The sequence below is a fragment of the Bombina bombina genome, chromosome 1, assembly GCF_027579735.1.
Source record: "Bombina bombina isolate aBomBom1 chromosome 1, aBomBom1.pri, whole genome shotgun sequence".
NCBI lineage: Eukaryota > Metazoa > Chordata > Amphibia > Anura > Bombinatoridae > Bombina > Bombina bombina.
Window position 1 is genome coordinate 992742275 of NC_069499.1, and position 27014 is coordinate 992769288.

At 42.7% G+C, this 27014-nt stretch overlaps 1 protein-coding gene across 8 annotated transcripts in view; it reads left to right on the top strand.

Moving 5' to 3' along the window:
* UCKL1 (uridine-cytidine kinase 1 like 1) overlaps positions 1-27014 on the top strand; it is a 306712-nt gene that overhangs the window by 277194 nt on the left and 2504 nt on the right. For all 8 annotated transcript variants that reach the window (XM_053711232.1, XM_053711180.1, XM_053711124.1 and 5 more), the window contains one exon: positions 19669-19776. In XM_053711232.1, coding sequence (XP_053567207.1) covers positions 19669-19776 — 108 coding nt within the window. The remainder of the gene's footprint in view (positions 1-19668; positions 19777-27014) is intronic.

Sequence of the window (27014 nt, forward strand, 5' to 3'; positions counted from 1 at the left end):
ACCAAGGGAGCCATTCTCTTGACCGGCTGTCTAATACAATCTGTTGAGACATATCTGAATGATCACCATTCCACTGCCTCAGCATGCACAGTTGTAAAGGTCTGAGACGGAACCTGGCAAAAAGAATGACGTCCATGTAGGACACCATGAGACAAATCACCTCCATACACTGAGCCACAGAGGGACTCAAGGAGGTCCGGAAGGCAAGACATGCCGAAGTTAGCTTGCAACATCTCTGGTCTGTTAGAAATATCCTCATGGATATGGAGTCTATTATAGTACCCAGGAATTCCACCCTGGTAATTTGGATAAGAGAACTTATCTGATCGAAGAAGACTGAGAAGGGACTCAAAGAATTATTTTGCAAGACGAAAGGATGGTGCTTGCACCAGAATATCGTAAGTATGGGGCTACTGCATACCTTGAGTTCTGGCAATGGCTAGAAGAGCCAAATGGAAGGGCAATGAACTGGAAGTGCTGGTCCAGGAATGCAAACCTCAGGAACTGAAAGTGTTCCCTGTGGATTGGAACATGAAGGTAAGCGTCCTTCAGATCTATAGTGGTCATAAACTGGCCTTCCTGAATTAAAGGAAGGATGGACCTTATCGTCTCCATCTTGAAGGAAGGGACACTGAGAAATTTGTTTAAGCACTTTAGGTCCAAAATTGGGCAGAAAGTTCCCTCCTTCTTTGGGACCACGAAAAGGTTTGAAAAAAACCCAAACCTCTTTCTTCAATAGGCACCGGGACAACAACTCCTAAGGAGAATAGATTCCGAACGCACCCTTGAAAGGCATCCCTCTTTTCTGGTCTGGTAGACAGATTTGAGAGAAGGAATCTGCCCCTTGGCGGATGAGATTTGAAGCCTATCTTGTATCCCTGACATACCACCTCCAGGACCCACGGATCCTGTACGTCCTTAAACCAGGTGTCTGAAAAAAGAGACAGTCTGCCCCCTACACAATCCGATCCCGGATCGGGGGGCCGCCCCTTCAAGCCGATTTGTTTTCGGTGGGCTTCTCATTCTGCTTGGATTTATTCCAGGACTGAGCCGGGTTTCTTGAGTTGCTTGATCTTGGAGGAGGATTGTTGTCGGGGTGTCTTTGCCTCCTCCTGGTGGTCAGGTGTTGTATTTCCCAACAGTAAGGAATGAAGCCGTGGACTCTCCCTAAGAAGATAAGACAAGGGTATAGAGGTGCCTGAGGACTAGACAAAAAAAATGCCGTCTTAATTTGAATAAGGGTGGGTCGTGGACTCTCCATGCTCAGAAATAAATTTATCTGGTAAGCATAAATTTTGTTTTCTTTCGTATGGCATGGAGAGTCCACAAAACATTCTAATTACTAGTGGGAACCAATACCCAAGATAGAGGACACAGAATGAATAGGGAGGGAGAACAAGACAGGCGGACCTAAACTGAAGGCACCATCGCTTGAAGAATCTCCCAAAACAAGCCTCAGCTGAGGCAAAAGTATCAAAATTTTTAGAATTTGGAAAAAGTATGAATAGAGGACCAAGTGGTCGCCTTAAAAATTTGCTCCGCAGAAGCTTCGTTTTTGAAAGCCCATGAAGATGAAACAGCTCTAGTGGATTGAGCCGTAATTCTCTCAGGAGGCTGCTGTCCAGCTGTCTCATAAGCTAAACGGATAATACTTCTCAACCAGAGAGAAAGAGGGGTAGAAGTGACCTTCTGACCCCTATGCTTACCAGAGAAAACAATAAACAAGGCAGAAGTCTGCCGAAAATCTTTAGTTGCTTGAAGGTAAAATTTAAGAGCACGCACAACATCCAAGTTATGCAAAAGACGTTCCTTATGGGAAGAAGGATTTGGACAAAAAGAAGGAACAACAATTTCCTGATTAATATTGTGATCCGACACTACCTTAGGAGAAACCCCAGCTTAGTACGAAGAACAACCTTATCAGCATGAAAAATAAGGTAAGGGGAATCACACTGCAGAGCCGAAAGTTCGGAAACTCTGCGAGCAGAAAAAATAGCAAGAAGAAATAAAAACTTCCAAGATAGTAATTTAATACTAACAGAATGCATCAGCTCAAACAGAGCCTGCAGCAAAACTCTAAGAACAAGGTTAAGACTTAGAGGAGCAACATATTTAAATACAGGCCTGATTCTGACCAAGGCCTTAACAAAAGACTGAACATCTGGCAGAACTGCCAGACGTTTATGCAGAAGAATAGACAGCAGAAATCTGACCCTTCAAAGTACTGACTGACAAATCTCCAGGCCCTCCTGAAGTAAAGCCAAAATCTCGGTATGAGATCTTGCTAGATGAAAAGATGGAACTTGAACTAGAATGTCGTCTAGATAAGGCACCACAGCAATACCCTGGGACCTTACCACTACCTGAAGAGCCCCCAGAACCTTTGTAAAAATTCTGGGAGCTGTAGCAAGGCCAAAAGGAAGGGCAACAAACTGGAAATGTTTGTCCTGGATGGCACACCTTAGATACTGGTAATGATCCCTGTGAATAGGAACATGAAGATATACGTCCTTCAGATCTATGGTCGTCATGAACTGACCCTTTTGGACCAAAGGAAGAATAGAACCGATAGTCTCCATCTTGAAGTATGGAACCCTGAAGAATTGATTGAGAGACTTAAGGTCCAGAATGGGACGAAAAATACCCTCCTTCTTGGGAACTACAAATAAATTTGATTAGAATCCTAGACCCTGTTCCTCTAGAGGAACTGGAACAATCACTCCCAGGGATGATAGGTCATATATGCAGTTTAAGAAGGCTTCTTGCTTTATCTGATTCGCAGATAACCTTGACAGGTGGAACCTGCCCCTGGGAGGACAAGATTTGAATCCTATTCTGTAACCGTGGGATACTATATCTATGACCCACGGATCTGGAACATTGCATATCCAAGCCTGCTGAAAAAAAGAAAGCCTACCCCCCACTTGATCCACTACAGGATCGGGGGCGGCCCCTTCCGTTGATTCTAAATCAACATGAAGACTTCTTAGCTTGATTCCCCCTATTCCAAGGCTGACTGGACCTCCAAGAAGACTTGGATTGATCCGACGAGGAAGAGGAAGACTTCTGTCCCTTAAAGTTGCGAAAGGAACGAAAATTAGAATTCTGGTGACCCTTAGGTCTATTCTTTTTATCCTGAGGTAGGAAAGAACCCTTTCCACCTGTAATGTCAGAAATAATTTCTGCCAGACCTGGTCCAAACAAGGTTTTACCCTTATAATGTAGCGATAAAAGCTTGGACTTGGATGTAACAGTAAAACCAGAAATCTTAGCACCCAACCTAAGAACTTGCATGTTGGCATCACAAATAAAGGTATTGGCTAGCTTGAGAGCCTTGATCCTGTCTTTGATCTCCTCTATAATAGTCTCTTCTAGGATAAGATTAGATAAATCATCGCACCAATAAGATGCTGACCCCCGCAACTGTAGCAATACTAGCAACAGGTTGCCACTGTAATCCCTGATGAATGTACATTATCTTCAATAGTAGTTCTCTTTTTTTTTCTATTTTTTTATTTTATATTCTATTTTTTATTAAAGAAACCCAGGTACAGATAAATATATGTATGCATATACAGAATAGAGTTACAAATATATCACATTTCACAATCTAGAATAAGTGCCACATATCTAACATCAATATACTAACAAAGGTGGTACAGTTGTTATTGTTGATACAGAAGGAAAATAATATGATAGTCTTCATTCACAACAAAAGAAAAAAAATCACCCATTCTAAACCTTACAGAGCCTTTTTAGCATACCAAACAGATAAGAGGTTAACTAAGATATTACTCTTAAAGGGACACTAAATCCAAATTTGTCTTTCATGATTCAGATAGAGCATGCAATTTTAAGCAACTTTCTAATTTACTCCCATTATCAATTTTTCTTTATTCTTTTGCTATCTTTATTTAAAAAGCAGGAAGGTGATTCAAAGGAGCCGGCCCATTTGTGGTTGAGAACCTAGGTTATGCTTCCTTATTGGTGGGTAAATGTAAGTCTCCAATAAGCAAGCGCTATCCATGGTGCTGAACCTAAAATGGGCTGGCTGCTAAGATTTACATTCCTAATTTTAAAATAAAGATAGCAAGAGAATGAAGAAAAATTGATAATAGGAGTAAATTAAAATGTTGCTTAAAATTTCATGCTCTATCTGAATCATGAAAGAAAAAATTTGGATTCAGTGTCCCTTTAAGTATGTATGAGCTACACAAATTTGAATACAGAACATTGTTGCTATATAAAATAAATCTGGGGGCGTGATTAAGCCGCGGCCATGATAAGTCGCATAAATCTTCAGCTCCGATCTCTACTTTACTACTAAATAAATTATCTTGTCATATATACAGCACCTGGCACAATACTTTCTGACTGTTTACTAAGGAGTCGTTTCTGAGTCAGATGATGCTATTCTCAGTGAGAACTTCTAAGTAGGAGACCGGAGTCGGACCGTTTGAAAGAGAAGGCCGCTGCCTGTTTCACTGGATCATCGACCCCCTCCCGGTTGAAGGATTGGCCAGGTGGAGGTAGAGCAGTGTTACTCTATTGCACATACATTAAGGTCAAGCAATCCCGGAACAGCTTTCAATAAATAAAACTAAATATGGAGGAAGATTTCCATTAACAGGTACGAGCACCACTGAAGGATATAGAGCACCGGATGTGCTGCAACTTTGAGGATCTTACTCACACAGTGAGAGCCCTAGGGGAAAAGGAGACTAGATGGCTGTCAGCAAGGGCGTTGAAATTATACATGAAGCTTTAATAGCTAGCGATAGCCAGCCTCTACTCAAGGCGAATTCCAGTCCAGCGAAAGAAGAAAAATTGAAGGATCAGGGATCTACCCTCCCCTCCAGGAGCTCTGGAATTCCCCAAGTCAAGTTAGGACCTTGCACGTATGCTTCTACAAACAGTCTCCATAGGGAATGTCCCTCAGTCGCAACTCATGATGGAGCGGCCGGCCTCCGGGTGCGTGAGGGTACTCCTGTTGACAAATAGAGCGAAATAACCCAGCTCACCGCAACACAAAGGGAGCTAAAGGATGCTTGGTATCTTACAAGAAGTGTAGCTACATACGGGCAACATACTCATTTACGCTGCTGGCTACCGTATGGCTTTGGTTGCAGAAACTTCTCTGACAAGTGGCCTCCCTATAATCTGTCCGGTTCCCTCCTCTGTTATCTACCCAGACTGGATCAACTATGCAAGAGTGGTGTAGGCTGACTGTCGTCTCTAGTAGCATTACGTTGCAGGGTACTTGGTTACCTGCTTGCCTCAAACACCAACTAGCTTAGCACAATTAATAGTCAGTTTTGCCCTCTCATTGAAACAAAGTTAGAGACTTTTTGCCGTTTTGTTGGTATCAATGCAGCAGAGTGTGTTCTATAACTCCTATGTTTGTCTGTATAGCTATCTACAGTCTTGCAACAGTGACTTATTCATGGTTATTTCCATTAGATATGTTTATAGACTTTATACACAATTACATGTTTACTTGCTCTTAGATGACCTATTGTTTTTAAAATTAAAATACCCAGGTAGATATCTATGTCAGAGTAACTCTTACTCATTTATTAGCAAATACTGTTAGTCTACCTCGTTTTGGAAACTATCTGCTAGATTACGAGTTCTGCGTTAACTTTAAAAAGCATAGTTGAGAGGTCCCAACGCTGATTTTTACCTTGTAAAAAAAAAAAAAATTTTTGACTGTTAAACATCAGTCTGCTAGTGTAATCTAATTGCAGTTGCCTGCCTGCCAGCGTGTGTGCCAGGCTCACAGCGTATACTGTGCCCACTTGCCCAGTGCCACCACTCATATCTGGTGTAACATTAGTGTAAATTTAAAAAAAAAAACGTTTTTGACTGTGAAACATCAGTCTGCTTGTGTAATCTAATTGCAGTTGCCTGCCTGCCAGCGTGTGTGCCAGGCCCACTTGCCCACAGTGCCACCACTCATATCTGTTGTAACAGTAGTGTAAATTTTTAAAAAAAAACTTTTTTGACTGTGAAACATCAGTCTGCTAGTGTAATCTAATTGCAGTTGCCTGCCTGCCAGCGTGTGTGCCAGGCCCACTTGCCCAGTGCCACCACTCATATCTGGTGTAACAAACAGTAGGGTAAATTTTAAAAAAAACAAACTTTTTTTGCCTGTGAAATATCAGTCTGCTAGTGTAATTTAATTGCAGTGGCCTGCCTGCCAGCGTGTGTGCCAGGCCCACTTGCCCACAGTGCCACCACTCATATCTGTTGTAACAGTAGTGTAAATTTAAAAAAAAAAAAACTTTTTTGACTGTGAAACATGTCTGCTAGTGTAATCTAATTGCAGTTGCCTGCCTGCCTGCCAGCGTGTGTGCCAGGCTCACAGCGTATACTGTGCCCACTTGCCCAGTGCCACCACTCATATCTTGTTTAATAGTAGTGTAAGTGTAAATTTAAAAAAAATTAAACTTTTTGGACTGTGAAACATCAGTCTGCTTTTTTGTGTCAGACTCACAGCGTATACTGTGCCCACTTGCCCAGTGGCACCACTCATATCTTGTTTAATAGTATTGTAAGTGTACATTTTAAAAAAAATGACAGGCAGAGGCAGGCCACCCCGCAGGTGCTGTTGTGGTCGTGGTGCTGTGATTCCCTTAGGCCCTAGAATAATGCCCAGTGTTCAGAGGCCACGTACCATGAACTCGAAAAGTTCTGAGGAGGACATAGTTGACTTTTTAACACAGGACACCCAATCTTCTATAGCTTCCGCTCCGAACCTTGACGCACCATCCTCCTTCAGCTTATCTACGGGCACCTTTCAAGTTACCACTCGCCCGCCTGCCGCCACCACCAACACTAGCACCACAGCCGCTTCACTTGATCTAGCAGAGGAGTTATTTACACATCATTTGGAAGAAATGAGTGATGTGCAACCATCATTGACAGAGGATGTAGATAACAGTGATATGTCTCAGTCAGGCAGCATTACAGACATGGACGTACGGTGTGATGATGATGATGTTTTACCCGCTGCTGCTTCCTTTGTTGATTTGTCAGATACAAGTGAAGCGGTTGATGATGACGATGCATCCGTGGATGTCCCATGGGTGCCCAATAGAAGAGAAGAAGAACAGGGGGAAAGTTCAGATGGAGAGACAGAGAGGAGGAGGAGACGAGTTGGAAGCAGGGGGAGGTCGTCGCAAGGAGCTAGTGGCACAGTCAGACAGCATGCATCGGCACCCAGGGTCAGCCAGACAGCACGCCAATAAACGCATGCTGTTGCCACCACCAGAATGCCGTCATTGCAGAGCTCAGCAGTGTGGCATTTTTTTTTTGTGTGTCTGCCTCTGACAACAGTGATGCCATTTGCAACCTGTGCCAAAAGAAACTGAGTCGTGGGAAGTCCAACACCCACCTAGGTACAACTGCTTTGCGAAGGCACATGATCGCACATCACAAACGCCTATGGGATCAACATATGAGTACAAGCAGCACACAAACTCAAAGCCGCCATCCTCCTCCTGGTCCAGTATCTTCAGCCACATCAACCACTGCTGTCCTCCTTGCCCCCTCTCAACCATCCGCCACTACGTCTCTCTTCCGGAGCATTTCCTGCTCATCTGCCCACAGTCAGGTGTCTGTCAAGGATATGTTTGAGCGTAAGAAGCCAATGTCACAAAGTCACCCCCTTGCCCGGCGTCTGACAGCTGGCTTGTCTGAACTCTTAGCCCGCCAGCTTTTACCATACAAGCTGGTGGAGTCTGAGGCGTTCCAAAAATTTGTAGCTATTGGGACACCGCAGTGGAAGGTACCTGGCCGAAATTTCTTTTCACAAAAGGCAATCCCCAACCTGTACTCGATTGTGCAAAAGGAAGTAATGGCATGTCTGGCACACAGTGTTGGGGCAAGGGTCCATCTGACCACTGATAGCTGGTCTGCAAAGCATGGTCAGGGCAGGTATATCACCTACACTGTGCATTGGGTAAACCTGCTGACGGCTGACAAGCATGGAATGCGTGGCTCTGCAGAGTTGGTGACACCGCCACGACTTGCAGGCAGGCCTGCTGCCACCTCCTCTACTCCTCCTACTCCATCCTCTTCCATAACCTCCTCGGCTGAGTCCTCTTCTTCTGCTGCTGCGTCTTGCTCCACATCAACGGCACCCCCCCAACTCCCCAGGTACTATTCCACATCCCGGATACGGCAGTGTCACGCCGTCTTGGGGTTGACTTGCCTGAAAGCAGAGAGTCACACCGGACCAGCACTCCTGTCCGCCATGAACGCACAGGTGGATCAGTGGCTGACTACGCACCAACTGGAGATCGGCAAAGTGGTTTCTGACAATGGAAGTAATTTGGTGGCGGCATTGAAATTGGGCAAGTTGACACATGTGCCGTGCATGCTTCTACAAACAGTCTCCATAGGGAATGTCCCTCAGTCGCAACTCATGATGGAGCGGCCGGCCTCCGGGTGCGTGAGGGTACTCCTGTTGACAAATAGAGCGAAATAACCCAGCTCACCGCAACACAAAGGGAGCTAAAGGATGCTTGGTATCTTACAAGAAGTGTAGCTACATACGGGCAACATACTCATTTACGCTGCTGGCTACCGTATGGCTTTGGTCGCAGAAACTTCTCTGACAAGTGGCCTCCCTATAATCTGTCCGGTTCCCTCCTCTGTTATCTACCCAGACTGGATCAACTATGCAAGAGTGGTGTAGGTTGACTGTCGTCTCTAGTAGCATTACGTTGCAGGGTACTTGGTTACCTGCTTGCCTCAAACACCAACTAGCTTAGCACAATTAATAGTCAGTTTTGCCCTCTCATTGAAACGAAGTTAGAGACTTTTTGCCGTTTTGTTGGTATCAATGCAGCAGAGTGTGTTCTATAACTCCTATGTTTGTCTGTATAGCTATCTACAGTCTTGCAACAGTGACTTATTCATGGTTATTTCCATTAGATATGTTTATAGACTTTATACACAATTACATGTTTACTTGCTCTTAGATGACCTATTGTTTTTAAAATTAAAATACCCAGGTAGATATCTATGTCAGAGTAACTCTTACTCATTTATTAGCAAATACTGTTAGTCTACCTCGTTTTGGAAACTATCTGCTAGATTACGAGTTCTGCGTTAACTTTAAAAAGCATAGTTGAGAGGTCCCAACGCTGCTTTTTACCTTGTAAAAAAAAAAAAAATTTTTGACTGTTAAACATCAGTCTGCTAGTGTAATCTAATTGCAGTTGCCTGCCTGCCAGCGTGTGTGCCAGGCTCACAGCGTATACTGTGCCCACTTGCCCAGTGCCACCACTCATATCTGGTGTAACATTAGTGTAAATTTAAAAAAAAAAAAACGTTTTTGACTGTGAAACATCAGTCTGCTTGTGTAATCTAATTGCAGTTGCCTGCCTGCCAGCGTGTGTGCCAGGCCCACTTGCCCACAGTGCCACCACTCATATCTGTTGTAACAGTAGTGTAAATTTAAAAAAAAAAACTTTTTTGACTGTGAAACATCAGTCTGCTAGTGTAATCTAATTGCAGTTGCCTGCCTGCCAGCGTGTGTGCCAGGCCCACTTGCCCAGTGCCACCACTCATATCTGGTGTAACAAACAGTAGGGTAAATTTAAAAAAAAAAAAAACTTTTTTTGCCTGTGAAATATCAGTCTGCTAGTGTAATTTAATTGCAGTTGCCTGCCTGCCAGCGTGTGTGCCAGGCCCACTTGCCCACAGTGCCACCACTCATATCTGTTGTAACAGTAGTGTAAATTTAAAAAAAACAAAAACTTTTTTGACTGTGAAACATCAGTCTGCTAGTGTAATCTAATTGCAGTTGCCTGCCTGCCAGCGTGTGTGCCAGGCTCACAGCGTATACTGTGCCCACTTGCCCAGTGCCACCACTCATATCTTGTTTAATAGTAGTGTAAGTGTAAATTTAAAAAAAATTAAACTTTTTGGACTGTGAAACATCAGTCTGCTTTTTTGTGTCAGACACCACTCATATCTTGTTTAATAGTATTGTAAGTGTACATTTTAAAAAAAATGACAGGCAGAGGCAGGCCACCCCGCAGGTGCCGTCGTGGTCGTGGTGCTGTGATTCCCTTAGGCCCTAGAATAATGCCCAGTGTTCAGAGGCCACGTACCATGAACTCGAAAAGTTCTGAGGAGGACATAGTTGACTTTTTAACACAGGACACCCAATCTTCTATAGCTTCCGCTCCGAACCTTGACGCACCATCCTCCTTCAGCTTATCTACGGGCACCTTTCAAGTTACCACTCGCCCGCCTGCCGCCACCACCAACACTAGCACCACAGCCGCTTCACTTGATCTAGCAGAGGAGTTATTTACACATCATTTGGAAGAAATGAGTGATGTGCAACCATCATTGACAGAGGATGTAGATAACAGTGATATGTCTCAGTCAGGCAGCATTACAGACATGGACGTACGGTGTGATGATGATGATGTTTTACCCGCTGCTGCTTCCTTTGTTGATTTGTCAGATACAAGTGAAGCGGTTGATGATGACGATGCATCCGTGGATGTCCCATGGGTGCCCACTAGAAGAGAAGAAGAACAGGGGGAAAGTTCAGATGGAGAGACAGAGAGGAGGAGGAGACAAGTTGGAAGCAGGGGGAGGTCGTCGCAAGGAGCTAGTGGCACAGTCAGACAGCATGCATCGGCACCCAGGGTCAGCCAGACAGCACGCCAATCAACACATGCTGTTGCCACCACCAGAATGCCGTCATTGCAGAGCTCAGCAGTGTGGCATTTTTTTTTTGTGTGTCTGCCTCTGACAACAGTGATGCCATTTGCAACCTGTGCCAAAAGAAACTGAGTCGTGGGAAGTCCAACACCCACCTAGGTACAACTGCTTTGCGAAGGCAAATGATCGCACATCACAAATGCCTATGGGATCAACACATGAGTACAAGCAGCACACAAACTCAAAGCCGCCATCCTCCTCCTGGTCCAGTATCTTCAGCCACGTCAACCACTGCTGTCCTCCTTGCCCCCTCTCAACCATCCGCCACTACGTCTCTCTTCCGGAGCATTTCCTGCTCATCTGCCCACAGTCAGGTGTCTGTCAAGGATATGTTTGAGCGTAAGAAGCCAATGTCACAAAGTCACCCCCTTGCCCGGCGTCTGACAGCTGGCTTGTCTGAACTCTTAGCCCGCCAGCTTTTACCATACAAGCTGGTGGAGTCTGAGGCGTTCCAAAAATTTGTAGCTATTGGGACACCGCAGTGGAAGGTACCTGGCCGAAATTTATTTTCACAAAAGGCAATCCCCAACCTGTACTTGATTGTGCGAAAGGAAGTAATGGCATGTCTGGCACACAGTGTTGGGGCAAGGGTCCATCTGACCACTGATAGCTGGTCTGCAAAGCATGGTCAGGGCAGGTATATCACCTACACTGTGCATTGGGTAAACCTGCTGACGGCTGACAAGCATGGAATGCGTGGCTCTGCAGAGTTGGTGACACCGCCACGACTTGCAGGCAGGCCTGCTGCCACCTCCTCTACTCCTCCTACTCCATCCTCTTCCATAACCTCCTCGGCTGAGTCCTCTTCTTCTGCTGCTGCGTCTTGCTCCACATCAACGGCACCCCCCCAACTCCCCAGGTACTATTCCACATCCCGGATACGGCAGTGTCACGCCGTCTTGGGGTTGACTTGCCTGAAAGCAGAGAGTCACACCGGACCAGCACTCCTGTCCGCCATGAACGCACAGGTGGATCAGTGGCTGACTCCGCACCAACTGGAGATCGGCAAAGTGGTTTCTGACAATGGAAGTAATTTGGTGGCGGCATTGAAATTGGGCAAGTTGACACATGTGCCGTGCATGGCACATGTGTGTAATCTGATCGTACAACACTTTGTGCATAAGTACCCAGGCTTACAGGACGTCCTGAAGCAGGCCAGGAAGGTGTGTGGCCATTTCAGGCGTTCCTACACGGCCATGGCGCACTTTTCTGATATCCAGCGGCGAAACAACATGCCAGTGAGGCGCTTGATTTGCGACAGCCCGACACGTTGGAATTCAACACTCCTAATGTTCGACCGCCTGCTCCAACAAGAAAAAGCCGTTAACGAGTATTTGTATGACCGGGGTGCTAGGACAGCCTCTGGGGAGCTGGGAATTTTTTTGCCACGTTACTGGGCGTTCATGCTCAATGCCTGTAAGCTCATGCATGCTTTTGAGGAGGTGACAAACCTAGTCAGTCGCACCGAAGGCACCATCAGCGACATCATACCATTTGTTTTCTTCTTGGAGTGTGCCCTGCGAAGAGTACTGGATCAGGCCGTTGATGAGCGTGAAGAGGAAGAGTTGTGGTCACCATCACCACCAGAAACAGCCTTATCAGCATCGCTTGCTGGACCTGCGGCAACGCTGGAAGAGGATTGTGAGGAAGAGGAGTCAGAGGAGGAATGTGGCTTTGAGGAGGAGGAGGAGGAGGAGGAGGAGAAGGAGGAAGACCAACCACAACAGGCATCCCAGGGTGCTCGTTTGTCACCTATCTGGCACCCGTGGTGTTGTACGTGGCTGGGGGGAAGAAGATACCTTCAGCGAGATCACTGAGGACGAGGAACGGGACATGAGTAGCTCAGCATCCAACCTTGTGCAAATGGGGTCTTTGATGCTGTCGTGCCTGTTGAGGGACCCTCGTATAAAAAAGCTGAAGGAGAACGACCCCCGGTATAAGCATAAAGTGCCTGAAATGTTACCAAATTACCGCAAGTCGGAAAGGATGCAGCAGTTCCAAAATAAATTAAAAAGTATGCTTTACACAGCGTATAAGGGTGATGTCACAGCACAACGGGAATCTAACAGGGGAAGAGGTGAAAGTAATCTTCCGACTCCCACGACCACGCCGGCAAGGACAGGACGCTTTACAGACGTGTTGTTGATGGAGGACATGCAGAGCTTTTTAAGTCCTATGCATCGCCACAGCCCTTCGGGGTCCACCCTCAGAGAACGACTCGACCGACAGGTAGCAGACTACCTCGCCTTAACTGCAGATCTCGACACTCTGAGGAGCGATGAACCCCATGACTACTGGGTGTGCAGGCTTGACCTGTGGCCTGAGCTATCCCAGTTTGCGATAGAACATCTGGCCTGCCCCGCTTCAAGTGTCCTGTCAGAAAGGACCTTCAGTGCAGCAGGAGGTATTGTCACTGAGAAGAGAAGTCGGCTAGGTCAGAAAAGTCTAGATTACCTCACCTTTATTAAGATGAATGAGGGATGAATCCCGAAGGGACTGACATTGGGCGATACATTCAACTAAAAAAGGCCTGATGAGATGAGCTGCCTTGGGCTAAAAATGGTCCACACGCTGCTGTATTTTATCTTCGAATGCCGGATGACTTGCCTGACTTATCCGCCACCAACTACGGTTCAAGCCGCAATGTTTTAGGGCACTTTCTGCCTGGGAAACAAACATCAATTTTTCTGGCCGCTGCTACAGCAGTGGCTGCAACAATACCTAATTTTTCAGGCATGTGTACAATACATGCCAAATTTTTCTGGCCTCTGGTGCTGCACTGTGGCTTCAAAAACCACACCACTCATATCTGGTTGCACAGTAGATTGCATGCGCAGTGCCCTAAATTTGAAGTATGAGGACCGACCAAGCATCTTTTTCCATCTCCCGGTTCCTAAAATCCATGCCATATACACGTCCCCTGATAGGGGGCGTAACAGGTATTAAACTGATCAGAATAGTACTACTTAACACACCACTCATATCTGGTGGCACAGTAGATTGCACGCGCAGTGCCCCAAATTTGAAGTAGGAGGACCGACCAAGCATCTTTTTCCATCTCCCGGTTCCTAAAATCCATGCCATATACACGTCCCCTGGAGCCGCAACTGCCACTGGGAACCTTACCATGGGTCCCAGACCGCACGTCTTGTAATTCTCTGTCTGGGAAATTATATATCTATCTATCTATCGTATCTATCAAATGTATATTGCATCTATTGATCTATCTATCTAATTTATGTATCTATGTATCTATCAAATCTATCTATCTTGTGGTTGTGCAAATTGACTGTTTGCGGTTGTTTGCGGTGCGTTAAACGAGGAGTTTGGTCTGTCACTGTGAAGCGGGCGTAACCCTTACACTACCTGATCGATGCAACATCATACCTGATGTTTTAAAGCACGTTATTCCAAACAATTTAGGAATGTTAGGTGATTTATGCCCTTTATGGATTAAAACCAGACTCTGCATCAACTATGTAATTTTACGTGGGAGTTTTGCCATGGATCCCCCTCCGGCATGCCACAGTCCAGGTGTTAGTCCCCTTGAAACAACTTTTCTATCACTATTGTGGCCAGAAAGAGTCCCTGTGGGTTTTAAAATTCGCCTGCCTATTTAAGTCAATGGCGGTTTGCCCGGTTCGCCCGTTCGCGAACAGTTGCGGGCGTTCGCCGTTTTGCGAACGGAAAATTTTCAGTTTGCGACATCACTAGTTCTAACTTAAATCTGAAATTAATCTCCTCTGAATCTGCAGAATGTGTCACTACAGTACCAAAATCTGACAATTCACCCTCAGAAGCCACTGAAGAATCATCCTCATCAGATAATTGAGACAAACTGACTAACGCAGCTTTAGCGGAGTTAGCCTTACTAATATCAATATGTTTAGATTTCCTCTTTCGTTTACCAGAAACCTTTAGAAAGCTGATAAAGGTGCAGAAACAGCATAAGTAATTGTGCAGCAAAATCCCCAGGTAAAAAAACACCCCAAGGAACCGCAGGGCACTGCATGTGAAGCTTGAGGGGAAAGCTGAGGTGTAGCTAGGATAACACTATCCTGATAGACAGGAGGCTCAGGGAGAGACATCTTATCTTTAAACTTTAAAGTTTTATTCAAACATGAAGAGCAAAACTGTACAGGAGGAATTATCTTAGCTTCCAAACATAATAAGCATTTTTCAAATGAATCAACTTCAGTATTAGTGATCATAATTGGGTATCAGTTCACAATTAACAAAAAAAAATGTTTTATGTTTATTTATATGAAGCAATAAAACATAAATAAGCACTTAAAACCCTCAGCTCTGCTGAGGTCTTACCCCTCCAGAAGTTGCTATCCCACTAGCACAGAAAACCGGACACACCCGGTAGCAAAAAACACCTCCTTGTTACCCGAACAGTCCAAATCCACTTGCCACTGTAGATAGAAGAAAATGTAGCCTCCACACTCACTGCGGCAAACTCCGATCTGATCAGAGAAGCCGAAAACCGGAAGTGCAGAGGAGCAGTCACGTGACCACATTATAAAAAAACTTTTCTTTTTTTTTTTTTAAATTGCACCAAACAAAATGGCGCATAAAACAACAGCAGCACAGCAAAAGTGATTGGACCAATAAGCTGAGCTGAAAAGTGATTGCAACAAGTTAAGTGATTGCAACAAGTAAGAAGTAAAACAAACAGCTGTCAAACATTTCATACACTCTCCCAACTCTGAGCCCCCAATAAAAAATGATGCCTCTTTTCACTTAAAAGCAGTGCCCCTAAAACAGATTCAAATACTTTCCACAAGGATTTAACCCCTATAGGGCCGGTACCTTCAAACCTAGAAGGGAAAGCACTTACCTGTGGATCCTGCTCTGTCAGGCAGGAGCTGTTTTTTGAGGTGTGGCAGCTTCACCATATCTACTATGGACCTATAGAAAAGAAAGAACAGAGTAACCAACTCTGGCTTTCTATAATAGGGGTAGCAATAATGTTAGAAGTTTAAGCAAAGAATACCTTGCCGTCTTCTAACTGCTAATAGCCACCATTACTCTGAAGAAATTGTTGTAACTTATAGACTGCTTTAGATTCCAGTACCACTTATATGCTGATGATACCCAAATCTATCTTTCCTCTCCTCAATTTCCTCTTGGATGTCTTCACACTATCTCCAACTCAATCTGTCCAAAACTGAGCTGCTTGTTATTCCCCCCTCTTTGAGACATCCAACACCTGACATTTCTCTGACGGTTGGAGACTCTATTCTCAACACCTCACCCCAGGCCCGCTATCTTGGGGTCACACTAGACTCAGATCTCACATTCAACCCACATTTACAAGCACATACCAAATCCTACCGTTCACACCTACGCAACATTTCAAGAATCCGTCCCTTCCTTACTCAAAAAACTACAAAAATACTTATTCATTCCCTCATTTTGTCACGCATTGATTATTGCAATCTATTCCTAAATGGCTTTCCAAAACACTGCCTCTCCTCCCTCCAATCTTTTTTATGAATGCTTCTGCTAAACTCATCCATCTAAGTCGCCGATCTACATCAGCTGCTCCGTTCTGCCATTCTCTACACTGGCTCCCCATACACTCCAGAATACAATTTAAAGTATTAACCCTAACTAACAAAGCACTCAACAGTCTAACTCCCAACTATATTTCCTCTCTCATCGTGAAATATTCCCCATCCCTTCAGACGTTTTTTTGAAAACCCACCTATTCAGAGAGGCTTACCATCTCTCCTCCATATCTCATCCGAACCAAACTAATACATGAACTGCCTGACTTACTGCTGCAACTTCAACCGATGTGACAAGCTACCCCAACCAACCTTATGTCTCTACACCCTAAACCTGTAGACTGTGAGCTCTCCGGAGCAGGGCCCTCTTCCTCCTGTACTACATTTGTACTAATGTCTTAAAGTAGCAAAACGTTAATTTATGAGTAGAACTATTGAACTATTGTATTACAAAGATGGCTGCATTTTAGTAGGAGAGACACCCAATGAATGTGGTACATTCAAATTAAAAAAGGTAATATCCCAGATGCACTGTTTCACACAGTAGAAAGGCTCTGCAAACCAGAATGCATGCTTAGCCCCACCAACTTTTCTCAGGATAAATGTGAAGCAAAAGAAAATAACTCCATCGCCTTCAGACGGTACAAAACGCAGCAGCCAGACTATTGACCAATCAAACTCGCTCCTGCCACATAACACCTGTTCTCTACTCCCTGCATTGGCTGCCAATTAAATGGCAAACATATTTTAAAATTGGCCTGCTGACCTTCAAAGTCTTAAACAACCAAGGCCCACAGTACCTGAAAGAGCTCCTGACACACTACATCCCATCCCGCTCACTTAGGTCAGCCAACACATCTCTCCTCTCAGTGCCAAGAATAAGGACAAACTCAGGCTCCAGAGCATTCGGCCACGCTGCCCCTACTTTCTGGAACTCTTTACCGTGTGCAATCAGAGAGGCACCATCCTTACAGACTTTAAAAAAAAAAAATGGCCCACCTCTTCCATCAGACATTCAGTCCGCTTATCTGACCTTCAGAAACTCCTAACTCCAAAGCAGTTCTTTTCTTCAGTATGTATGTATGTATTGGGTACTTGTAAAGCGCGGCTAATCACCGAAAGGGTCTCAAGGCGCTGCTCATTTTATCGACCTCGGAAGGATGAAAGGCTGAGTGTACCTCGCCGGGGATCAAACCTGCAACCCTCGGCAGAGCTCAGCCACAGTGCATTAGCATGCTGAGCTATCTGTCCGGCTTGCACAAGAGAGGAACCAATAGGGGATACTTTGAAACAAACTAGAGCATACATGTCAAAACCATTAACTGGGTTATCTCTGGAGGATATCAGGAAAAAATGGATAATATTAAGGTAAATATAACTCCTGGCCCAGAAGGACTACACCCAAGGGTTTAACGGGAATTTAGCACTGTTATAGCAAAACTTCTACTTTTCAAGACCCATTATCCTCAGGCATAGTACCCCAGGACTGGCGTAAAGCTGATGTGGTGCCACTTTTTAAAAAGGGAAGCAGAGCTGTTCCAGGAAACTATAGACCAGTTAGTCTGACATCAGTAGTGGGGAAGATACTTGAAGGGATTATATTGATGAGTATATTTGTGTAAACAAGATTATGAGTTCAAATCAGCATGGTTTTATGAGAAATAGATCATGTCAAACTAATCTAATTAGATTCTATGAGGAAGTAAGTAAAATATAGATAAAGGGGAATCAGTTGATGTGATATACTTGGATTTTGGAAACGCATTGGTACAGTGGCACATAAGAGATTAATGTACAAAAGGAAGGGACTGGAAATAGCTGAAAATGTTAGCTCATGGATAAATAACTGGATAAAAGAAAGGGAGTATGAGTAATGGTAAACGGATCATACTCAGATTGGACAAAGGTAATCATTGGAGTCCCCCAGGGATCAGTACTGGGCCCTGTTCTTTTTAATATTTTGATTAAAGTGATTTAACAATCGCTAAGATTTACCATCACTAAAAATCAAGTGGAGTTTAAGTGATCATATATGCAAAAAAAAGGGGCCTCTGAGTTTAGCGATATGCAGCGGCACATTCAGGGTGAGTTTTGCACCCTTTTTTACATATATGATCACTTAAACTCCACTTGATTTTTAGTGATGGTAAATCATAGTGTTTGTTATATGCTTGGATTTACCATCACTGTAATAACTTAAAAACATTTGAGTAAGGTTATTAGGTCAGTACAGTTAGTAAAAATAAACAGGTAACCTATTATTTAAATAGGACCAGCTTTAGCAAAATAGAGGAGGAAAGGGATTAGGGAGTAGTAATAGATAACAAGCTGAAGATGGGTGCACAATGCAGGGCAGCGGCTTCTAAAGCTAATAAGATACTAGCATGTATTAAAAGAGGCATTGATGCAAGGGAGGAAAGCATAATTCTGTCACTATATAAATACCTGGTATGACCTCACCTCGATTATGGAGTGCAGTTCTGGGAACCAATCTCAAAAAACGACATTGCAAACTTAGAAAATATTTAGAGAAGTGCCACAAAACTAATAAGAGAATTTAAGCTTTGAGGAGAGGCAACATGATTACTTTATATAAATATATTCAAAACCCATATACAGAGATGGCAGAAGCTATGTTTATTCCAAGAAAATTGATTGTGACAATAGGTCACAATTTAAGGCTGGAGGAAATGAGATTTAATCTCCAGCAACGTAAACGTTTTTTCACTGTAAGAGCAACCAAATTGTGGAACTCATTACCTAAGGAGATAGCAAATGCCAATACCTTAGATACATTTAAAAATGGTTTAGATACATTTTAATGGCATTAATGTAAGCTCAACTGGAGCTTTTATTGTAAGTATATTAAGATTTGTAAAGGTTAAACTCAATGGACTTCTGTCTTTTGTTCAACCTGATCTACTATGTAACTATATCTCATTTTAAAATCCATGAAGATAAGAAAACTAGAGCTGTTCTACTAGTCCTTGGTTGTCAAGAATCATCAGTTTTGGTTAAACACTTAGAAATGTTAACAGAATGATGGATTATCTTAGGCTTGCTTGGTTCCTCATCCACATCAAATGTATGAATGCCATGCTGCTTGACTTTGCACACCCACCATTCTGCTCCTATAATTTTCTCTCATTATCCCATTTTAAACTTGCTTTCACACTTCACCATTCTGATTTGCTCAATTTCACATTCACATCTTCTCCCTTGTCTTTCCTACTAATTTCCCTCTTACCTCTTCTTTCATGCCTTTATTTTTTCTTTCCTCTCTCCATCTCTCATAATTTTTTCACCCCTTTTCAACTTTTCAACTTTTCTTTTTTCCATCTATCTCACAATGTCCTACTACCTTGTAACCACTTTGTTCTCTTTCCGCTCTTTTCTTCCTCAGCTGCACTACTTGAGGCTTCCAAAAGACATCAGTGAGGACCACGTTATACTGATGGACTGCACTGTATCTACTGGAGCAGCAGCAATGATGGCCGTCAGGGTGCTGCTGGTGAGAGTTTAACTTACACTTTAACACACCACATACAAACACTACACATGGTACAATCTTGTACAGTTGTCCATACATTTTTTTAATGTTACCAAAATTATTTATATGGCATTAGTTTGGTAAACATACCTGAATAGAAATAGTAGCTTGGCAAGCTGCTCTTTAGTGAGTGGAATTAAACTCAAAAGTATACATCCTTTAAATTGCATAAAAATGTTTCATTATTTTTACCTCTTTTTCCTATAAATTAACTCTGCAAATTACTATATCTCCACATCCTCAGAGCTTAGAGTGCATCCTGCCTACTTAGGGCCAGATTTCAAGTGGTGCGCTAATGATATCGTGGAACGCATAATCAATATCGCTTGACCATGCTACCATTAACGCACAACTTTGATATTACAAGTCCATGGTAAAGTGAAGAAGAAGAGAAGGGTTAGTGCAGCCAACTTCGCTTAAGTGCAGCCTATACTTTCAAGGGATATCACGACCGCACTCATTTGCACTGGTGTTACAAATTGAAAGTTATAGTTTGCGCTCGAGTGAAAGCCAAAATGAAACTAGAAAATTTAGTGTGACTTCAGACCTGAAGTGAACTGTAAGAGTAAAAAAAAAAGTTGCAAAAAACACATGTAAAACAAATTAAAATAAAGTATTGCTCACATACAGTTGTGCTCATAAGTTTACATACCCTGGCAGAATTTATGATTTCTTGGCCATTTTTCAGAGAATATGTTTGGCTGAAGCCATTTATTATCAATCAACTGTGTTTACTCTTTTTAAATCATAATGACAACAGAAACTACCCAAATGACCCTGATCAAAAGTTTACATACCCTGGTGATTTTGGCCTGATAACATGCACACAAGGGGGTTTGAAGTGCTATTAAAGGTAACCATCCTCACCTGTGATTTGTTTGCTTGTAATTAGTTTGTGTGTATATAAAAGGTCAATGAGTTTCTGCACTCCAGTGCTGCACTGACGTTTCTGGATTCTGAGTCATGGGGAAAGAAAAAGAATTGTCAAAGGATCTGTAGGAAAAATGTAGTTGAACTGTATAAAACAGGAAAGGGATATAAAAAGATATCCAAGGAATTGAGAATGCAAATCAGCAGTGTTCAAACTCTAATCAAGAAGTGGAAATGATGGGTTCTGTTTGATAACATACTGCATTCATCTTGTCATCAATTCTGACCAAATTTCCTGTGCCTTTTAGCTCACACATCCCCAAAACATCAGCGATCCACCTCTGTTTTTCACAGTAGGAATGGTGTACCTTTAATCATAGGCCTTGTTGACTCCTCTCCAAATGTAGCGTTTATCGTTGTGGCCAAAAAGCTCAATTTTGGTCTCATCACTCCAAATGCCAGAAGGTTTGAGGCTTGTCTCTGTGCTGTTTGTCGTATTGTAAGCAGGATACTTTGTGGCATTTGCGTAGTAATGGCTTTCTTCTGGCGACTCGCCCATGCAGCCCATCTTTCTTCAAGTGCCTCCTTATTGTGCATCTTGAAACAGCCACACCACATGTCCTGTATTTCACCTGAAATTATTTGTGGGTTTGTCTTTGCATCCCGAACAATTTTCCTGGCAGTTGTGACTGAAATTTTAGTAAGCCAACTAGTGTCACACCTGGTTGCAACTTTATCTTGTTATGTGTGCCTTTTCCTTTTTAAATATTTTTCAATAAAAGAAGATTTTATTCAACTTCCAGGATCCTCACTTTTCTATTTTTGTAATTATATATGGCCCTGGGACAGAGCCTTCACTATTCCCCTTGCTTTGCGCACAGTAGTTTTTTTTTTTTTTTCGTCACGCTTTGTTTTTCGTACGTCGTCTTTTTTTGCCGGGTTCCTGCTCATTGGGTTAGTGCATGTTCCTTAGCCTTCAAGGAGTCACAGGTTAGTTGCACGCACCTGATTTTGTCTTTCGGGTTAGCGCACGTCCGCACGTTGATATACGCATGTTGGGTTAGCGCATGTTTTCTAAGTTATGCGTGCGTCGTTTTTTGCTATTTAAACAGTCAGTTTTTGCTATTTAAACAGTCAGTTGTTTGGCCCGCGTTCGACAGGTATGCTTTCTTCTATGCTTAGCTCGGCTTAGCAGGCTTTGTTTCTGTAAGCTACTTAGGTGGGGGTATATGGTTTCCTTTCCTCAAGAGCTTGCTTAATTGGTTTTATAGTGTTTATCACATTGCTTTGCTCTATGCTATAATGGAGCAGTGAAAAGCTGTCCCTAAATTTACCCTTGAAACTGAGTCTTCTGAACACCTTTCTACCATTATTAGGTGTGCTTATTGTAAAAAGCTGAAGTGCCTTCTTCAGCTCATTTATGTGGCTCATGTTTAGATTTGTTGATGCATACAGACTAATATAATGCTGTTTCTTTGGGTACTAATGCACCTATTTTTTTTCATCACAGGTTAATGCTGGTGTGGTGCCTCCTGCAATGAAATCATTTATCAATGCGGTTCTCTCTGAGACTTTGGCTACACTCCTGCCTTAAAAAAAAAGTGTTAAAGGTCAGTTCAGATTTTACCTTCAACAAGTGCTATGTGCTCTGATCCATACTGAGGCATCTTCAGATGGTCAAGTTTCCTCTGGAAATGAGGATTCCTCATCTGATGTAGAACCTGATATTTCCTATTTTTTGTTTGAAGTTGAATATATTAGTTTTCTTTTTAAGGAGGTCTTAGTCACTTTAGGGGTTGAAGATACTTAGACTTCTGATGATAAACCTTGTAATTATTTAACTTCAGCTTTTAAAACTGTTGTTAATCTCCCTGAGGTTTTCCATGTGCCTGATACTGTCTCTGACATGATTGCTAAAGAATGGTCTAAGCCAGGTGTGTCTTTTAATCCTTCTGCAAGGTTTAAAATAATTTTATACTGTACCTGCTGCTAATCTAGAGTTATGGGAAACAGTTCCCAAAGTGGATGGGGCCATTTCTACTCTAGCTAAACGTACTACTATTCCTTTTGAAGACGGTACTTCCTTTAAGGACCCTTTAGACAGGAAATTAGAATCATTTCATAGAAGGGCCTTTTTACATACTGGTTATATTCTCAGGTCAGCTATTTCGATTGCTTATATAGCTGCTGCTTCTACTTTCTGGTTGTCCAGAAAGTTTGCTCCAGTGTGCAAATTATTTTATTTGTGATGCTGTTAGATAGAGGCCTAATGGTAATTGAAACAAGTCCAAACAGGATAAGAAATGTATTCCCGCTTATAAAACCGCATGAAGGTGCGGCCCTAGATACAGTGGTTCTGGTAGGAGGCAGATTAAAAAAATTTCAGGAAGCTTGGTTCCAGTCTGTCCAAGATCCCTGGGTTCAATATATTGTTTCTCAGGGATATGACATTTTATTTAGAACAAGGCCTCCCAGAGTAAGACTTTTTTTCTGTCCTACGTGCCAAGCAATTCTGTAAAAGCTCAAGCTTTTCTTCAATCCGTCTCAGATCTTGAAGATAAGGGGAGTAATTGTTGCAGTTCCTTTGCAGGAACAGAGGATGGGATTTTATTCAAATCTCTTCATTGTTCCAAAGAATGAAGGCACTTTCAGACCAGTTTTGGATCTAAAGACTCTAAACAAGTTTGTAAGAATTCCATCTTTCAGAATGGAATCTATCAGAACTATTCTGCCGTTTGTTCAGCAAGGTCAGTTTATGTCCACAATAGATTTAAAGGATGTTTACCTTTTATATTTCAATTCACTCAGATCATTACCAGTTTCTGAGGTTTGCTTTATTGGACAAGCATTATCAGTTTGTTGCTCCTACATTTGGTCTAGCTATGGCTGGAAGAATATTTACTAAGGTTCTGGGTGCCATTTTGTCTGTTATTAGAGCTCAGGGTATTGCAGTGTTTCCTAACTTTGACAATATTGTCAGTCTCTACATCCAGGGGAGTGGTCTCTTCATCAGGATGTGCTTATTCTGATTGTGCATCTTTGGGGTTTACCGGAGATAGATCCGATGGCCTCTCGTTTGAACAGCAAACTTCCTAGGTTTTGCAAGGTCCAAGGATCTTTAGGCAGAGGTAGTGGATGCTCTAGTAGTTCCTTGGTCATTTCAGCCTGCTTATCTGTTTCCTCCTCTGGTTCTCCTTTCCAGAGTGATTTCAAAGATATAGCTAGAGAAGTAGCTTGTAATCCTGATTGCCCCAGCGTGGCCTCACAGGATTTGGTATGCAGTTCTGGTTCAAACATCCAATTGCCCTCCTTGGCCTCTTCTTCTGTGGTCAGACCTTCTGTCTCAAAGTCCTTTCTTCCATCCGGATCTAAAGTCTCTAAACTTGATGGCATGGAAATTGAACGCTTAATTCTGAGACATAGAGGTTTCTCAGATTCTGTAATTGAAACTCTGATTCAGGCTCGTAAGCTTGTTTTTAGGAAGATTGGTCTTCTTTGCGTACTTTTACAACATTTTTACCAAAACAGCCTTTGGTAGACAGGTCCTTCAGGCAGTTGTCTCAGTTTGATGATTATGTCTGTTTTTTAAGTGCATTATAAAAAAAAAAAGAGAGAGATTTCTTTGGGGTTGTGGATTTATTTTCTCAGTGAAAAAAGATGTTATATAAATCACTCCCTTTATTACTCTTGTACTGCCACAGCTTGGTTATTAGTTCCCATAAGTTTTGGATCGTGGACTCTCACCACCGGTATGAAATAAAATATAATTTATGCTTACCTGATAAATCCATTTATTTCATTTTGGTGAGTCCACGAGCCCCCACCCTTTGTTTTTTTGTTAGGGTTGATTCTTTTGAGCACATCTTTTTTCCCCTGCTCCTTTTATGGCTCTTATTCCTTTTTCTTACCTCACTTTCACCTAGATTTAGAGTTTTGCGGCCAAAGGGGTGCGTTAGCTACGCGTGCTTTTTCCTGGCCGCACCTTTTAAATACCGCTGGTATTTAGAGTTCACAGAATGGCTGCGTTAGGCTCCAAAAAGGGAGCGTACAGGCATATTTACCGCCACTGCAACTCTAGATACCAGCGTTGCTTACGGACGCGGCCAGCTTCAAAAACGTGCTCGTGCACGATTCCCCCATAGAAAACAATTGGGCTGTTTGAGCTGAAAAAAAACCTAACACCTGCAAAAAAGCAGCGTTCAGCTCCTAACGCAGCCCCATTGTTTGCTATGCGGAAACACCTCCTAAGTCTGCACCTAACACCCTAACATGAACCCCCGAGTCTAAACACCCCTAACCTTACACTTATTAACCCCTAATCTGCCGCCCCCGCTATCGCTGACCCCTGCATATTATTATTAACCCCTAATCTGCTGCTCCGTACACTGCTGCCACCTACATTATAGCTATGTACCCCTAATCTGCTGCGCCTAACACCGCCGACCCCTATATTATATTTATTAACCCCTAATCTGCCCCCCTCAACGTCGCCTCCACCTGCCTACACTTATTAACCCCTAATCTGCAGAGCGGACCGCACCGCTACTATAATAAAGTTATTAACCCCTAATCCGCCTCACTCCCGCCTCAATAACCCTATAATAAATAGTATTAACCCCTAATCTGCCCTCCCTAACATCGCCGACACCTAACTTCAATTATTAACCCCTAATCTGCCGAATCTCGCCGCTACTGTAATAAATGGATTAACCCCTAAATCTAAGTCTAACCCTAACACTAACACCCCCCTAAGTTAAATATAATTTAAATCTAACAAAATAAATTAACTCTTATTAAATAAATTATTCCTATTTAAAGCTAAATACTTACCTGTAAAATAAACCCTAATATAGCTACAATACAAAGATGGCGTCCGTCGAATTCCGATTGGCTGATAGGATTCTATCAGCCAATCGGAATTAAGGTAGGAAAATTCTGGTTGGCTGATGGAATCAGCCAATCAGATTGAGATCGCATTCTATTGGCTGATCGGAACAGCCAATAGAATGCGAGCTCAATCTGATTGGCTGATCGGATCAGCCAATCGGATTGAACTTGAATTTTCCTACCTTAATTCCGATTGGCTGATAGAATCCTATCAGCCAATCGGAATTCGACGGACGCCATCTTGGATGACGTCATTTAAAGGAACCGTCATTCGGCTAGTAGGCGTCGTTAGAAGAGGATGGATCCGCGTCGGCTGGGAAGAAGATGGCTCCGCTCCGGAACAAAGAAGATTGAAGATGCTGCTTGATAGAAGACTTCATCCCGATGATGGACTTCCGACTTCAGCCCGATGATGGATTTCTTCAGCTTGGATCAACACTTCCGAGGCTTGGATCAAGACTTCCGAGGACGGATCGGTGAACCTGGCATGGTGAAGATAAGGTAGGAAGATCTTCAGGGGCTTAGTGTTAGGTTTATTTAAGGGGGGTTTGGGTTAGATTAGGGGTATGTGGGTGGTGGGTTGTAATGTTGGGGGGGGTTATTGTATGTGTTTTTTTTACAGGCAAAAGAGCTGAATTCTTTGGGGCATGCCCCGCAAAGGGCCCTGTTCAGGGCTGGTAAGGTAAAAGAGCTTTGAACTTTTTTAATTTAGAATAGGGTAGGGCATTTTTTTATTTTGGGGGGCTTTGTTATTTTATTAGGGGGCTTAGAGTAGGTGTAATTAGTTTAAAATTGTTGTAATATTTTTCTAATGTTTGTAAATATTTTTTTATTTTTTGTACTTTATTTCATTGTATTTATTTGTAGATATTGTATTTAATTAATTTATTGATAGTGTAGTGTTAGGTTTAATTGTAGATAATTGTAGGTATTTTATTTAATTAATTTATTGATAGTGTAGTGTTAGGTTTAATTGTAACTTAGGTTAGGATTTATTTTACAGGTAATTTTGTAATTATTTTAACTATTTTAGCTATTAAATAGTTATTAACTATTTAATAGCTATTGTACCTGGTTAAAATAAATACAAAGTTACCTGTAAAATAAATATTAATCCTAAAATAGCTACAATATAATTATTATTTATATTGTAGCTATATTAGGTTTTTTTTTACAGGTAAGTATTTAGATTTAAATAGGAATAATTTATTTAATAAGAGTTAATTTATTTCGTTAGAATAAAATTATATTTAATTTAGGGGGGTGTTAGGGTTAGAATTAGCTTTAGGGGTTAAAAAATGTATTAGAGTAGCGGTGAGCTCCGATCGGCAGATTAGGGGTTAATACTTGAAGTTAGGTGTCGGCGATGTTAGGCAGGGCAGATTAGGGGTTAATACTATTTATTATAGGGTTATTGAGGCGGGAGTGAGGCGGATTAGGGG